Genomic DNA, 18,071 nt, shown 5'->3' with positions numbered 1-18,071 from the left:
TTTTACCAGAAAGATAACATAGCCTTTGGAACATCTAATAACAGTTTAAGTTGAGGATTTGAGGAGCATTTTAGTCGATGTTACTTGTGGCTGAGGCGCTACTCAGCCGTATTGATATAAATCTGAATCGTTCTTAAGGACAAAGTCATTTGCTACCGAGGTGCTGCTATGTAGACGCCATATTTGGTTAGTTTGTGGGAAAACTGATATGGAAGTGAGTGATTGAGTGAACTTGTCGTGTTATTAATAGTCTCAAATGTTGGGCTGCAAGTTACCTCGGCTTAAATTTGTCATAATCATTAAAAACATTTTATTAGTACTTTAAAATGATATTTGTATTATATGATTGCAATGTTCTACATTTTTAATGGAAAAAATGAAATGGAGGCGTAACATTTCAAACTGCTAATGATACAACGAGATTCAGGTTATGCCTCGCGTGCAAGCAACCTCTGCTACAACTTTATTAAAGCATACATGCAGATTTGTCTGCAAAAAATATCAGAAAATGATACAGAAATTACCGCCGAAGAGAATAAATCCTGATGCGTGCTCAAGTAACGGGTATACCTGCATTTTCTTGGAGAACTTTCGAGTATATCCTCTAAACTCTTTTAAAATATTACTCTATTTCTTAGGTATAAGTCAAAATAGAAACTTGACTTCTAAGATAAACTTAACAAAGGCAACTATTTAGGAATCCTCTCTGTGCCTAAATATACTTTGAAGAAGTAGCTTCAGCCATCATTTCAATAATTAATTCTTCTTGATCTAATCTTTCTTGATTTATTAGTAAATGCTTTGAAGCAAATTCAATTAGTAGTTAATGAGATGATATTTTTTTGCATTTATTTTTCCATAAAGTACATTATAAATTTTATGTTGAAAACATCCATCTTTAAAAAGCCATATAACTCAAAAATTATTTGAGTTATCTGTATGAAATGAAAAACAAGGCTGTTCGAGGCTATTTAAACATAAATGAATTACGTGTTTATCAATATTAAGTGTAATTAATTTGTCTCTCTTTAAATAAAAAATATTTGCATAAATAAACTTCTACATGAATTTTACTGCTTTATGGATCCTGCCAAAATTCGAAAACAACGTGCAAAAAGTGCAACTTTGCCATCCATTAATGGAACCATTAGTTTCAAACCTTTTTTAATTAACAATTTTTTTGGTGCCACAATTTTGTTTTAAACTGATTTTTTACGAAATTTGATGAATAATAAAAGTAATCTTTAGAACCATTTCAATGAAAACCAAATTAATTAACAAGCCATTCGAGCGTCAGATCGTCTATAATAACTCCCCTACGTGTTGGTTTCGGTGTATTATAACGACGCATTGGCGTCGATTGAATTGATTCCGCGTCGTGATATATTAACGGAGGTCTATACTGGGGACAATGAAATTTATGTTTTGTACGTGTAATGAGATTTAGGACGCGTGCGTGCTCATACACGATCGTCTCTCTTCGATTGGGATTTAATATTAAAAATTCCTTCGATAAACCCAAAGCCAATATTTGAGAATATCGAGGAAAATAAATTTATAAAATAAATTACTCACCTTTATATAAAACTTCTTTAAAAGTACTCGTGATGATCCTCAATTCCGGATTGGGCGTGTCACCAATCTGAAAAACGTGATGGCACGATATTAGGCACGAAACACACACCCGGGGACAGGTTGAAATTAATCTAGGGTGGAATGTGACCCCATTTTTAGATGGTCAGTAACATTGCTCGAGGGTTAGCGTGACAAGCATCAGTTATAAAATAGAAAATATGATAAATCTAAATGAAAACTTGAAAGAATTTTTTTTTATTTTGATTATAAATGTAATGAATTGAATAATAAGTGTTGGAAATATTTCTTGCTTTACCGGTTTCAATTCATTAATTAATCATCCTTAGGAGTATTGCTAAGCCTTCAAAATTTATAACATACGAGGAGTTTAATCATGGATGAAAAAGGTAAAGGCAATTTAAAAATTTTATAGGATATTTTAAGCTGTCTTTCAAATATTTGAAAGTGTTTAAAAAATTTAAATGTTATTGTTGAAATGTTATATTTATCATAAAGCAATCCCAATCAAGATGGCATTAATGTTTTATGACTTGTCTATATAACATAAAACAAGTGAATATTATTAATTATTAATTGTCAATATACTGTTCACGATGAAAGGAATAAATTCGATGAAATTTTAGTAATTGCTCTTTGGCAAAAATGCTCGAAATGGTCAATTTTAAATTTTCCTTTGTGATTTTTTTATGTACAGAACAACCAAATATCACTTCCGGTTTGGGCGGAAGTGATAGTAACTTTTCATTTTCATGGATTTAGATAGAGGATTAAATAAGCTTTTCAGTAAAGCCCCCATTATCAGACTTATTATGAATAGTTTTTAAAATAACGCCATAAAAAGAAATCATTCCCAGCAAGCTATGCAAACTTAAATTTAAATTCCTAGTATTACTACAAAAATATTTCTACAGCACCCTAGAGGCTTTTTAAATAAACATACGTCATTATTTTTGCAAAGATTGAATGAAAACAAACAATGCTTAATCAAAGTGGCTTATAAGTACGACAATTGAAAAATCATAGTAAATATACAATCTGTCAAAACTGTTCTAAGTGTTTCTTATCGATATTGCCCATCAAACTGATAGTTCACGATGCGTTTAAGTGAAAAACAACGAATAGAGATTCTTATGATGATTGGTTTCGGAGATCGAACTCGTAAACATGAAGAAGTTGTTAATTTATTTAATGTAAAATATCCCAACCGTTCGCCAATTGCTCAATCTACTGTGAGTAAGATTGAAAAGAAATTTAGAGAGTTTGGTCACGTCAGGGATTTACCAAAAGGGCGCCCAGATAAGATTTCGGAAGATACTAAACTATTCGGCAAGAAGTATCTTCGACCGATAACAGTTATTAAAAAACTTATTGAAAAAGACCCATTGAATAACATTCAAAAACAAATTAACACCTTTATTAAATGTATACAATCACAAAAATTCATTAATGACATCGAAGCTAAAAAATTAAAAACATATAATTCAGTCTTGGCCAAAGCGTATTTTCTTCCAAAAATCCATAAGGAAGATAACCCTTTAAGACCTATTATTTCTTCTGTGGGCACCCCTTCCTATGAATTGTCTTTTTACATGGCAAACATACTAGCTTAGCTTTTAACGACAGAACTGATTATAATATCAAAAACACTTTTCAATTTGTTAACGATTATAACGGTTACAAGCTGCCACGGGATTACATATTGATTTCCCTTGACGTTATCAGCTTATTTACGGTGATTTCTTTGGACTTGGTCAATAAAATTATAGAGGAAAAATGGTATTTAGTAGCGGACCAGTGTGGTTGGGATAAGGACACGTTTTTGTTGGGTTTGAAGTTAATCTTTGAAGCTTCAGTCTTTACTTTTAATGGAACAATCTACCGTCAAATTGAAGGAACCCCTATGGGCTCCAAAATCTCTCCGATACTGGCTCTGATAGTGATGGACCACGTCATTGATAACATTTTAAAGAAAAATAATATAAACTTCAGAATTAATTTCATCAAAAAATATGTAGACTATCTAATTTTGGGTGTCCACAAAGACGATGCAGGAGCAATTTTAAATCAATTTAACAGTTTCCACCCTAGCATACAATTCACACTTGATCACGAAGTCGACGGGGGGTTACCCTTTCTTGACACTAAAGTCATCAGAAACTTGGATAACTCGATCGTTTTTGATTGGTATAGAAAGCCTACTTATTCTGGAAGATATTTAAACTTTCATTCAAACCACACTTTTGGCCACAAGATAGCAACAGTTTTGACAATGAAACATAGAATAATACATATTAGTGATCCGATGTTCCTTGATAAAAATTTGAGATTTTTAAGCAATGCCTTTGTTAATAATGGGTATTCCCCAAAACTTGTTAATAAATTCTTAAATTTCTCAACAACATCTTAAATACAACAACAAACACAACTGAACAGATTGTTAAATATCGTAAAATTCCTTACGTAAATGAACTTACGGGTAAAATTAAAAAAGTCTTTAAGAATATTGACAACATCAAAGTTGTGAATTGTTACGATAACAAATTACAAAAATATTTCACTAAAGTCAAGGACAGCACTGATCCACTATTAAAATCAGGTGTTATCTATTGCATTTCGTGTGGGGAATGCAATGGCAAATACATTGGGCAAACCAATCAGTGGCTAAAAAGTAGGATTTCGAAACACAAAAGCGATTGCAGGTTATTAAAAACCTCCTGTGCTCTGTCACAACATACCACAGACACAGGACATAAATTTGACTTTGATAATGTCAAAGTTTTGGATGTTGAAAAGAACTATCATAACAGAAACCTCTTAGAAGTTCTTTACATTAACTACACTGATGACTCAATTAACTTCAAAACGGATACACAATCCTTAAGCAACATTTATGCTTACATCATTTCTAATGACAAAAGCAAGAATAGGCTGGCCCCCTAGACATTTTGTTTTTTCCGTTTACATAAAATTTTCCTACACTTAATGTTTAACTTTTCAACAAATTAATATTTTAAAAATGTTATTTAATTTAAACAATCTAAATTTGTGTGCAGATTGTGAATTTGTATCGCTGGGGTTACTTGAAATTTAGTTATGTTAACTTTTATCATCAATTTAAATTTTTAAATTTTGAAATTCAATTACAGTTTTCTCTTTATATTTTAACGCACGCGCTGGGCGTATTGTTCCAGTTTTGTTCAAATAAAACTAGAATTTCAGAACCAAAAAAAAGAAAAAAAGAAAGTAAAAGTTTAACGTGTATCTCGTTCGTCTCAATGATTTTAACTTTTAATTCCAAGTTTTAATTTAATTAAACGTAATAATATCTACCTATGTAATGTGTTCAATAATGTTTTTGGTTTATCCACTTCATAAACAAGTAAGTTTTTCAACTTATTGTGTAAAATTTCTACCATTTTAAGAAAATTTTTTTTTTCTCTTTAACAGCAAATGTAATTCGCTCTGATGAAGGTTGTAATTCGACAACCGAAATATATTAGCAAATTGTAAAAAGTTGTTCCTGTGCTTATTTGACCGTTCACCCCGAATAGATCGTTTTAAAGATACTAACCTAAACATCCTCTTAGCAGCTGAAGAAAATCCGCATGTCACTCAGAGACAAATATCACGAGACTTTGATGTTGGATTAGGAACCGTTTCAACTACATTGCGAGCGGCTAAGTACCACCCTTATAAACTACACTTAGCGCAGGAAATGTTAATTTCATTGCAAACATCATTTCTTCTGACGAGGCGACGTTCATGCTTAATGGTTCCGTTAATAGGTAAAATTGTAGTACTGGGCGACAGAAAATCCACATTGGATACAAGAACATACTCAGAATCCACAGAAATTTAATGTGTGGGCGGGAATTGTTGGTACCCGAATTCTGGGACCTTATTTTTTTGAAGAAACGTTGATCGGGCAACGCTATTTGGAGTTTCTTCAGTTAGAATTGATTCTAGCAGTAGTTGCGATCTTTCCCAATCAAGAGAGTAGTGACTTACCAGATAACCGAATATGGTTCCAGCAAGATGGTGCGCCTCCACACTACACACTCAATGTTCGACGATTTTTAGATGAGACTTTCACTAACAGATGGATCAGAAGGAGGGGAAGTATCGATTGGTCGCCTACATCACCCGATATAACCCCATTAGACCTTTTCTTGTAGGGCTATTTAAAATCCAAAGTCTATTTCAACAGGCCGAATAATTTAAATGACCTAAAAGAGCGGATACGTAACGAGATTCGTTTAATTGCTTCCGAAATGTTGGAGAATGTCCAAGACTCAATAATTGTTCGACTTCGTAAATGTCTTGAAGTAGATGGGCAACAGTTTGAGCATTCGTTTTTTTGGGGAGGTTTACCGAAAAGCTTATTTAATCATCTATCCATATCCATGAAAATATACAGGATATTTATTTGATATAAAATAAATGAAAATTTAAAATTGACCATTTCGAGCATTTTTGCCAAAGAGCAATTGCTAAAATTTTATCGAATTTATTCCTTTCATCGTGAACGCACTGTATAAATATAATAAAGGTTTGTTAATCTGTTAAAAACATGTCACGCATAATTTTAATAGGCATTAATGCCATCTTGATTGGGATTGCTTTATGATAAATATAACATTTCAACACTCCCCCTCAAGGCCAATCATAGTTATAAACTATTCTAATTTTGGTTTTGAAAATGGTTTTGTTAGCACATCGGCAATCATTTCTTCTATTTGACTATACTTTAAATTGATAATGTTATCTTTCAAAGTTTTTTTTATGAAATGATATTTTATATCTATGTGTTTTAGCCCTACTATGATAACCGTTCTTTTTTGCCAACTTTTGACAACTTTGATTATCATTGTAAAGGACGATTGGTGTTTTTGAATTGAATTTTAATACCGATAAGAATTTTTTCTCATACAGTCCTTCTTTAGCCGCTTCCGTGCTTCGGTATTCGGCTTCTGTGCTTGATTAAGCAACGGTCCTTTCTTTTTTTAGTTTCCCACGAAATTGCTGAGTTTGATCAGACTTTGATATGGATACTTTTTCATTATTTCTTCGTTTTTTACTTGGGGTTTTTGTAATTTTGAATTTGTGTCCAATAACATAAAACAAGTGAATATTATTAATTGTCAATATATAAATATAATAAAGGTTTGTTAATCTGTTAAAAACATATCACGCATAATTTTAATAATTATGAGCTGATGTACCTCCGAAAAAAGTGTTTGAATGTTATGTGAAACAATATATCAAGACATTTCGACATCATAGTAGTTTTGTAAAACTCAATGATTTTTCGATAATGACTGGCAATATTTTTCAAACAGTATATCATGTCTCAGTGGTTATTCAAACAATTAAGGTCATTGTTTATTTATTACAAAATGACAAACTGTTATAATCTATGTTAATGGCGAACAGATTCCGAGACTGTCATAAAACAGCCCCCACCAGAAAACTAAGTTCAAATCTACTAGAACTATTACAACCTTATCAACTATATAACAATGCTAATTTCAGCAAAATTGGTTTAAAATAAAATCTTACAAACAAGTCAATCAGCCTATAAATTTTGGCAATATCAAATTTACTACAAGTTGTGGAATTCTAAGTTGGAAGTAGTTCTAAGTTCAACATTAAAAATCATCATTAAACCAAGTTTACCGAGTCATCACCACAAATAACAACACAAAAACCATTTTGATAAGTTATCTAAGGATATGCTTCACCTTAGATACATCATTGCAAACATTTAGACTAAGCTTATTATTTTCAAATTGTAAGGGATGGTCGCCTAATGCGTATCTAGCCTTAGATATGATGATAGGGGGTAAGCGACCTCAACATCCGTAATAGCTCCAATCCAACCCAACCCCACGTACACTTCTCTCTGAAACAAGCTAAAAATCATAATCTTCATTTCTTGCCTATTTCACTCCTCTACATCATGAAAACCAATGTTTGGCGAGTAATTATAGAACATCTAATACCATATCATGCCACAACATAGTGAAACTTATTCCAATGTGGCCATTCCTTTAAACGATCAAAATTTGCATGAAATGGAGCTAAGATATGTTTATGAGTACCTACTTTCGATTATCGTTGGTGTACTTAAGCAACGGTGTATGTGTATACTGGTTCAATGAAGAAGTTGGGACCTTAAAATTAAAAAATTAAACGCTTACGCAGAAACCTATAAAGTTGCAGAAATCCGGTAAGGTATTTTGAAAGAGACTGCTCTAAATTCTTATCAGGTGGAACAAATCTTTAATGAAAGTCGAACTGCATAAGAATGTTTTATTGGAATCACACACCATGTTAGGTACAAATGGAGAAGAGACCGCCTTAATTCAATATCAAACGGAAGTCCTCTAATAGTGAATACAATAATAAATGCTTTCTGGTAGTGCTTGTAATTTTAAAAAAGGATTGTTAATCAATAACTCAACGTGGAGCTTGACGTGTGTTGTCATCTTTCATATTGCAAGTTTATTGGTCGCAATCGTCATGTAGAGAAAATAATACTGATTTGTAGCTATAAAGTCTTCCAACTAGGGGTTTCTTTTCAAATTAAGAGATAGAAGGAGAGATATCTTTATTTTGGAGAGCGAATACTGGGAAAAATTCTCCAGGGATATGGAACACGACCTGTAATACACGGACGAGGGTAATCAGGAAATAACGGAAATTATGAATTATCAAGGCAACGTTTGAACGGAAATAAATATTACTCAGGATGACATAACTACTACAATATCAAAACTTAAAAACCGTAAATCACCAGGCGCCGACATAACTGCTAAGGAGATGATTAAATACGGTGAACAAGAACTTACAAAAGAAATAACCACCCTATTACAAAAAAAAAAAACTGGAGGCCGGAAATATACCAGGTCAGTGGCGGAAGAGTATAACGATATCCATATCCAAGAAGCTACAAAGGAATAAGTCTTTTGAGCAGTATTCTAAAACTTCACAAAGATCATAGTTCAGCCAAGAAAATAACAACACAAACCGGAATAAGTGAAGAACAAAAACGATTCCTATTCAACAGGTCCACAATAGACGCCATATTCATGCTAAGTCAATTAACAGAGAAATCCATAGAGTTCTATATACCTCTGTTTCGTCGACTTCGCTTGTCCATTCGATAGAATACAGCCCCAACACGATGCAAATTGAAAATCGATGGACACTCTATCCAACAGGTTATGGAGTTTGAATATCTTGTAGTCGATATATCAAGCAATAACAAACAACATCAAACATGAAGTGAAATCACAGCCAACAAACTGTGCAGTAATATCTGGTTGCCTACGGAACATCATACGGCGGAACAAACTCATGACGGTAAAAAGCAAAGTAAGGATCTATAAAACCTGTATAAAACCACTGCTAACATCCGCAGACGAGACAAAAGTCGAAACATTAACAACCAAACAAGTCATGAGAGCCACAGAGATTAGAACCTTAAGAACTATTACATGCTTAGGCCTGCGTGACATGGTAAGAAGCGATAGGATCCACGAGATGTGCAAGGTACAGGATATGGTACATCATCAAAACCAGTCACCAGGCAACTCCCAGGAAGACCACATAAGCGGTGGCATGACAGTTGGACGTCGTCATCACAAGATAACAATCCATAGGAACGGAAGTGGGAAGAGGAAAGAGGAGAGAAGAAGAAGGAAAAGGAAAAATAGAACAAAACAGGGCTAATCCCTAAAATAAGAAGAAGAAGTATACTATCAGGTTAATAATGGAACATGATATATACCAAATAGCCGCCTTGGTTTAGCTTATAGTTCTTTTGATGAAATTTTTTCGCATAATTTTGGCCCTATTTCGCGAATAATACCATAGACTATCTTTGAACACTTGAATCGTTACTGGAGCGTTGGCGTAGACCTTATCTTTAACATAGCCTCAAAGAAAAATATCCAATGAAAATAAACGTCATCCTCATCCATAGCATCAATTTCGGGCAAAAAAATCAGTTATCATCGTTCGATTCCGCAATAGTCGTAACAGCATCATTTTCGAAGAAATAAGGTCAAATCACTCTTCCAATCCAAAAACCGCACAAAACTGTCATTCGTTGTTGATGAAGTGCTTGCTTGACCACTTATCTTAGTTTAATGGGCAACCCGATTCCCTTTCAACTTCGTAGTTTGCCAACTAGCGGCCGACCGCTTAAACAGCACTAGTTTTTATGTGCAGGGCATAATCGGCGACTTTTCAATCGGTAGCTGTCTTTGATTTCTATTGAGACCTGTCTTTCTTATCCTACAATGTCGCTGATTTCGGCAGAATTGATCGAAAACCTTATTGAAGAAATGGTGAAGAGGCCAGCGTTACCTATATGTATAACAAAAGTATGAAGGAATATTCGGAAGTAAACATTAATCGGAATCTGTGGTTGGAAGTTTGTAAAGTAGTTGTTCCTGAATGTTCCTGAATTTTACAATATCTCGAATTATTGATGAGCAAATAAGATATTGGAATGACAAAGTTTGAAAACTAGATCCAGTTGCCAAATATCTGTAAACAAATATAGGTATCTATATTATGAAATACACTATGGTTTTATAATTTCAGGTAACGAGGTTCAAAATCGTTGGAATAACCTGCTGACTTGTTTTCGTAGGGCAAAAAAAAATACGAAATCAGGCCAGGCTGCCAGCAAGAAGCGCAAATATGTTTACTTTGATAAAATGTTATTTTTACTGCCATGCTATGATGATCGTGCTACGGAAAGCAACTCAGAGCCACTTTCCGATGATGATGATGATAGTCACCACTTCATAGCATCCACTTCTATGTCAACCCCTCGACGCTGAGGTAAGAAAATAAGAACACTAAAAAATCGTACAGCTATTGATGATACATATAAGGCATTACTGCAAGCACTGGAAGACACAAAACCTGATGACAACACCAACTTTGCTTTATCTATTATTCCTTCTCTCCGCACTCTTAGCCCAGCAAAGAAACTGGATGCTAAGATCGGAATACTAAATATATTTAAGCAGATTATAGCTAAGCGGCATTATCAGACAACTTCAGCATCGTATCAACGCACAACAAATTACATATCTCAATCACACTTCTCTCCAGTACAGAAAGTATTGGATAATCAAAACATTTCATCTCTAGGTTTTCAAACGACATGGTCCACTCCTATTAGGTTCTCAAATTTTACTAATGATTCTGAATTAGTAATTTTGTAGAAGTAAAACACAAAATAAACCTAAAGAACGGAAAATTATGTTGTTTTACTTATCATAATGCCACACACTCAATCTCTCTTCGCCAGATATCGCACATCGTAAAATTGTATCCCATTTTGCTATGGCTGGTCCAATTAATTGGACAAGTTCATTAAAACTGGTAATGCTCATTCCATAAAATACAAAAAACTTTTTGGGATAATGTAGTAGTTAATAATGGAGAGTGTGAAACTGTCCTGGAAATAATCGATCAGTGTTAATTGGATGCACCCAATACTTCCGGTTTCTGCGCATACTATTTTTTTCTTCCTTCGCTTTATAATAATGGTAATTATAATAACTCTTCGCAACATCAGTCTAATCCGACCAAGGCAAGATCTGTATGTAATATACGGTCAAAACTAGAGTTTGATAAGACCAATTCATATGAACGTCTTGAAATAGACAAGCTTGGGTTTTCATAGACACTCTCAGCTACGGCGACGATATTTTCAGCTGACCCTGTCCGAGACTTTCAAATTTAACAATTAACTTTACTATAATATAGAAGGTGTTTGATGATGACCAAAAGCAGTGATTCTTCAATATTTCAATACGTCGAACGTGCGTATACTGATCCAGTCCTCAAAATCTCACAATTTTGACTTGTTAAATGTAACATCACTGTCGGCTTTATTTTGTCAGTATCAAAATGGTGCGAAATTTAAAATGAAATCTGTTGTTGGAAGGCATTTATATCACATGTAGAAATAAATCGTTTCTTAAATGGTGCTTTAAAGAGAAGAACGCATTGGATATTCATCAAATACACTGAATATACAATGTATTTTTTTGTGCAAATAGCAGAACTCGTGAAAAGCATTCATAGTAGCTGCCAAGATGTAGCCACAATTCTTCTGATTAAAACATTATCCATCATTATAACAAGTATTAACAGAAAAAAAACATTGTATCTGCATAATATGAGAGTGGCTCTCACTTAATTTGGTAACTCAAAAAATTATTTTTATTCGCATTAGGTATTATTCATGTACAAACTTGTTTATTATCTAATTTGTGTATGTTTGTTCCAACTTTAACTTTGTGATTTTTTGTATACCTATTTACACTTTATGTTATTCTAAAAAGACGAACCTTAATATTTAAGAAAGATATTTAAAATATATTATGCTTATTGTACGATTAATTTGGGCAATTTTACTTGAATATTTATGTATTGTTTTTAGCTAAAAACAGTTTAACGATAATTAAATATTTGGTTAAACCAGTAAATTATAAAAGACAAACGGTTATTTGGAACATTCCGTTTTTATTGCCACTAGCCAAAACCATCGCGCTATTTGGGGGGTAGTTGGGACATTCACCGTTTATCCGAGCAGGTCGTTCTAGTTTATGCAATGGTCGGTTCGGACCGGAATATTGCACTTCTCTTCGCACGTTTTCAGTTCAGGCATTCCTTTCGTTTAATAAGTTACTGCTCGGGAACGCAACACAGATACCGGATAGCGAATACCAAAAATACAAAACCAAAACAATTTTGATCGTCGATAATTACATTCTTTTTCTTTTCGTTCTTTCAACGTTAAGGTTTACTCTTTTAGCTTTTTAAATTAAGTTTTAAAAAGATTTAGAGGTAATTGTGAAGCGTAAATGTGTAATTAGTGAGAAATACATTGAATATTGTTGGGAAAGTTGAGTTTTAGAGGCGTTTAGGAAGCATTCTCGTTTTAAACATGGGTCGTTTCCATTCGAAATGCCGCCCTTCGCCGCTAACTGCAAACGTTTAGGACCCGTGAACCCCGGAATGCTAGGCATGGCAAGATCGCAGCGTACTAACTCAAGAGAATATCGTATACTAAACTGGACATTCAACACAATTATAAAAATAATTAAATAAAAAGATTTATCAAACAAAACTTGAAAGTGTAAAAATGCAATTTTTAATAACATATCTTCCTTCTTTCTGACTTTACAATGCTTTAGTTACTCTGCTTAATTCTAGATATTATCACACTAAAAACCTTAAACCGCTTGAACACATTAACAAAGAACTTTAATTTTTAACCGTATAAACCTTATCTTAGCTAGCTGAAGAAACAATATGAACTCTATTAGCCAATTTACTAATCAGCCTTAAACTTTCTTCTCTCTTGTAGAATACATATCAAGTAAATCAATTTGTGAATTTTGGACGATCTTTGATATTCAAAGTCATATTCACTGCAGATGTGCTGATGTCTTAGCTGAAAATCAAGCAAAGAACTTGCTCCTTATCAATTAAAACTAGTAGTACGAAATTGATGGGGATCATCAACTCCAAAAAATAAACACTATATTATTTTGCAATATACTCAGGTTTCCGCAATATCAATGGAAGGCAATATCAATAAAACACGGTGTTAAATATGTGCAATATGAGCAGTCTTTACTGTCCTTCATTGAGCAATATTTAAACTGAAGCAACAAGATTAATGGATCTGCTAAAAATTAATTTATCCAAATGTTGTTGCTCGTGGGATATAAATCATCAAAAATGAGATCATAATCTGATCAAATTCGTAATAACTACCTACAACGAACACAGAAACACGAGTTGCGAAATGTAAATACTACATAAAATGTCGTAATAACATATGAAGCATTGCTATAAATAATTTTGCGATAGAAATGATCTTTTGTGGGCCTACAAAAGATGCAATGGATAAAACGATGTCTAAGTACAGAGATAAGGTAGCTAAAAATTATGTAGTGTGGAACAAGTAGCTTACAAACAAAAGATGTAAAATGAGGAGACTAAAAAAGATTTCAACGAGCTGTTATTTTTTTAGACATAATAACAATATCTAAAGATGATAAAGGATGAGAAAAAAGAACAGAGTGCTATTTCGTGCAACACACCCCAAAAAAGATTCCTGGGAATTCTCGTTCCTTCTTGATAACGATCTTCTAAATTACAAAAAACAACTAAGGGAGCTATTAGAATAATTATTGCTATCATATACATAGGGCTATCAAATATAAACGAGTTTTTACCAGTACAATCTTCTGTGGTAATTTCTTCATTCTGTTCTAATAGAATGAAGTTGAACGAGTATTTAACCAGTTGCGAACGAATGTTTACATTTCATTTCAATTACTTCTTTGAGAAGTCTAAACATGTCAAAATCGCATGGCGATAAGTCTGGACTATAAGGTGGATGATTAAGTGTTTCCCAGCTCATTTCCAGCAGCTTCTGCTGTGTTGCAGTTGCTGTGTAGGGCTTGGCGATGTCGTGGAGGAGCAACACCTCGCAGATGAGTCAATTTCGGTTTTTGCGTCGATACTGAAGCTTAACTTGATCCAAGAGACCGCAGTAGTAGGTGACGTCCGGGCAAGAAATCTATCAGTAGGGCACCTCTCCAGTCCCAAAAAAATTAGCCAACACTTACCCCACAGCCAATCGAGTTTTAGCTTCTTCTTTCTCCACTCTATGCTTGCACGCTGTGACACGGGGGTGCACCCATGCACCCATGTCACGTCATAAGTGACAATTTTATGCAAAAAAAACTACAATCTCTTCTTGAAAATGAGCGAACTCGTGCGAGTTTTTGATCATCATTCAACAACCTTGGAATCCAATGAGGTGAGATTTATCTAAAGCTGATATGTGAGGATTGATTGAATATCAAATTCTTCCGAAATTTTAAGCACTGTGAAGCGTCGAGGGAAGGATAGCTTCCCCATAGAGGGTATGCAGTCTGTGGTAAATTTCGGCTGGTTTCACGTTTTCACAGACGAGGAACATTATAATTATGCGTTTCTCAATAGAGACGGGCACACTTCTCTCACTTGTACTCTCCTCGTAAGGGCTAGTAAATTAAGCACGGCACAAGCCGGCGAATGTAGTTTCCCTATTCTAGGCATCCTACCTAAAGACTAACTACAAGACAAATTACGACCCAATTACACACAAATACCTTTCCCCAAGATCAGCCACTAAAGGCGCGTTTATATTTGATTGACTCACGTAAATATTAATTTAGAGCCAGTCCTCTACCTACTATACATCTGAGATATTCCTGAATTACAGCATTATACGATTACCGATGATATAATGTTGATGTTACAAGGGTTGCGTTAGAGATCATGAAGACACGGCAATAAATCTACAAACACCAGTTAACAAAAGTTAACAAAATAAGCAACTGTTCCAGAAATGGAGAATGAAGCTAATTGAGGCTAGATCTGCTAATATTATTTTTTTAAGCCCAAGGGACTAACATATACCTGTCAGCATAAACAATATCCAAGTATCATATGTCGATACAGCAACATTTTTGAGTATAACACTGATGTTAAACTGCATAGGAATACACATGTCAAAGAAAAACGAAGAATGCATATGGTGTTTAAAAATTGTGCTCGGATATTTTACCCACTTATAGGTCTCATCAAGATAAACAAAAAAGTCTTAGTAAAATGAGGTTCTAAAATCAATTGTTTCAGAGATATAGTTGATTTTACGTTGCTTTTGAATAAAATTCACATCTAGTCTTTTAGTCGTGTTACACGGTGTTACCCATGCAAAACTAAACACATTTTGTCAATCTCACGTCACTTTCGCTGGTGTAGTTGGGTGCTTTTATTTCATGTATGCATGAATGAATACACCAGTGTAGAAATGGCAGACGTGCACTTTATGTACGGTGCTGCTAATGGTAACACGTCGCCGTTACTCGGAAACTTACCTCAACCGTAACTTACCTAGTGCTAAAATTTTCACAAAATTCCCTCAACACTTGTCGGAAGTGGGTTCTTTTAAAACAACTCACCGCGATGCTGGTCGACCTCGATCTGTGAGTACTCCTGCAGTAGAAGAGGATGTTTTGAGAAGGATTGAAGAAAATTAATTTACGAGTGTAAGAAGGATCTCTGCTACAGTAAACATTAATGCCTCTCTAGTTTGGAAAATTTTACGTCAGCAACAATTGTTACCTTACCATGTTCAACGAGTGCAAGAACTTGTCGCTCCTGACTACATTTCGAGAAGAGCCTTTTGTGAAGTGGTGTTGCAGAAGCTTGCACAAAAACCGTTATTTCATGCTAGTGTTTTATTCACCGACGACGCTGCTTTTACAAAAGACGGAATTTGGAATTTTCATAAAAATCACGTTTGGCCGGATGAAAATCCTCACGCTGTTGTGCAATCAAGAAGCCAGTATAAGTTTTCTGTAAATGTTTGGATTGGTATACTTGGTGACCGATTAATAGGAGCAACGATTCTTCCTAATCGCTTAACTGGTGAAACTTATTTGGACTTACTCCGAAACACTTTGCCGATATTATTCGAAGATGGACCTCTCCAGGATAGAGGTTACAAATATGGTTCATGCATGATGGCGCGCCTGCACATTTTGCGATCATTTTCATGATTTTCTTAATACTGAATTTTATAATAGATGAATAGGAAGAGGAGGTTCAATAGTTTGACCACCTAGATCACCTGATTTAAAACCTCTAGACTTTTTTGCATGGGATTACTTAAAATCATCAGTGTATTCAGCACCTGTTAATAACTGCTGGAGGGTCTCCAGCAAAGAATACAAAACGCATGTGAGACTATTCGCCAATCTCCAGGAGTCTTCGAAAGAGTGCGCGATTCTTTTGTACGAAGATGTCAAGCATATCTTCGAATGGAGGGGGGTCATGTAAAGCATTTACTTTAAGCATTTTGTGTTCAGTATTTATGTCCTGTTTGTATTTTCTCCAATTAAATAAACATTTGAAGACCAAGACGCTCCATTCATTAATAACACTGGAATTGTTTATATCTTCGAAACCACTGCATTTAGGGCCTAGGTCTACCAAGACTTTTTTGTTTATCTTAACGATAATTATAAGTGGGCAAAATATACGAACAATTTTTAAACACCTGGTATAACAAAGCACTTGTGAACAAACAATTTCTCAAACCTGTATGGACATGTATTCCACCTGTGAAGTTGTGCAGTAAGAGCAATTTAAAGGTAATGATACAAACACAAAGTGTCGAAGCATTGTCCATGCTCCTTGGTATTGCAGAAATAGTGATTTCTGTAGAAACATGAAAACGGACATCATTAGGCAGGTATTGAATGCGTAATGCAGGGAAAATTTACAAATATTTTCAAAACCTAACTGATAAAAAATCAAGGCATTCAAAACCTTAACGTTTAATCTGCAATCAATGTATTATGTATCTTGGAAGACTGTTTTGTGGGAGACTTTTAGAATACAAATTGAATGTTTGTTAGAGGTTTACTTCATATTCAATAAGCGTCTCTTAAGACATTTATATTTTTGACAATGTAGTATGGATCATGATCTAAGATCTTGAAACCGAAAAGTAGTAAAGAGAGATCAAAGTGATACACATCGCCGTATAAGTACGATTCCTTATAACTTATAAGGAACTCACTTCCACAGCTGGTTAAATATCCGAGATGACGTCTTCAAAAACAAGCCGTTAGGAAAATGCTGTTGAAAATTACACCTTGTACAGAAGCGGGGCAGCGAAACATCAAAGAAGGAACAACATCGCATCCAAAACGTCAAAGGCTAAATTAATAGACAAAATGGCATAACTTGGTGTTAGATTTCGAATTTAGTAATATAATTTTAATTTCGTTATTTTTAATAACACTGGTCATAAAAGTCTCGAACAAATAAATATTCTTCATCATAAAACTGAAATAAAAGATGCGAATAAAAAATGGCGTGAAAGTGGTTTTTCATCATTAAAAATCGTTTTTTCCGCAATCCACACTAAAATGTTATTCCTATGCCTATAAAAGCTATATATCGTTAAATTCAAAACGTCATATTCAACAATATTAGTGCCAATATTGGTGCGTTAATATACTTGGTACAATAATTTTATAATTTGATGCAAAAAGGAAAATGTACACAAGTAAATTCCTCTTTTTGCTTATTTTAATAAAAAAGTGAAGGTGCAAAAGCGTTTCACTTAATCAATGTTAAAAGCAAGGATAACAACAAAATATTACATCCGTATTTCATTTTTTTTGTGACAAATTGGGTTTATTGAGTAACAAAATGCTGGTTGTTCCAAAAAAATCCAATACATTTACTCGGGAGTATTTTCCCGTTTACATTTTTGGGGATAGTACGTGATCATAAATATTTCATGTGAAAAGTGGGATAGATAATTTGCTATTATGAAAGGTAAGTTCTACGTTTACTATTAAATA

General features: G+C 34.0%; 1 protein-coding gene across 4 annotated transcripts in view; it reads right to left on the bottom strand.

Moving 5' to 3' along the window:
* The window catches only part of LOC111418593 (carbonic anhydrase-related protein 10-like), a 381,413-nt gene that overhangs the window by 142,921 nt on the left and 220,421 nt on the right, over positions 1 to 18,071 (bottom strand). For all 4 annotated transcript variants that reach the window (XM_071199805.1, XM_071199802.1, XM_071199803.1 and 1 more), the window contains exon 6: positions 1,576 to 1,642. In XM_071199805.1, the coding sequence (XP_071055906.1) occupies positions 1,576 to 1,642 (67 nt within the window). The remainder of the gene's footprint in view (positions 1 to 1,575; positions 1,643 to 18,071) is intronic.

Source organism: Onthophagus taurus, chromosome 11, assembly GCF_036711975.1.
Source record: "Onthophagus taurus isolate NC chromosome 11, IU_Otau_3.0, whole genome shotgun sequence".
In the NCBI taxonomy this organism is placed as follows: domain Eukaryota; kingdom Metazoa; phylum Arthropoda; class Insecta; order Coleoptera; family Scarabaeidae; genus Onthophagus; species Onthophagus taurus.
This window is presented reverse-complemented; position numbering and strand designations above follow the sequence as displayed.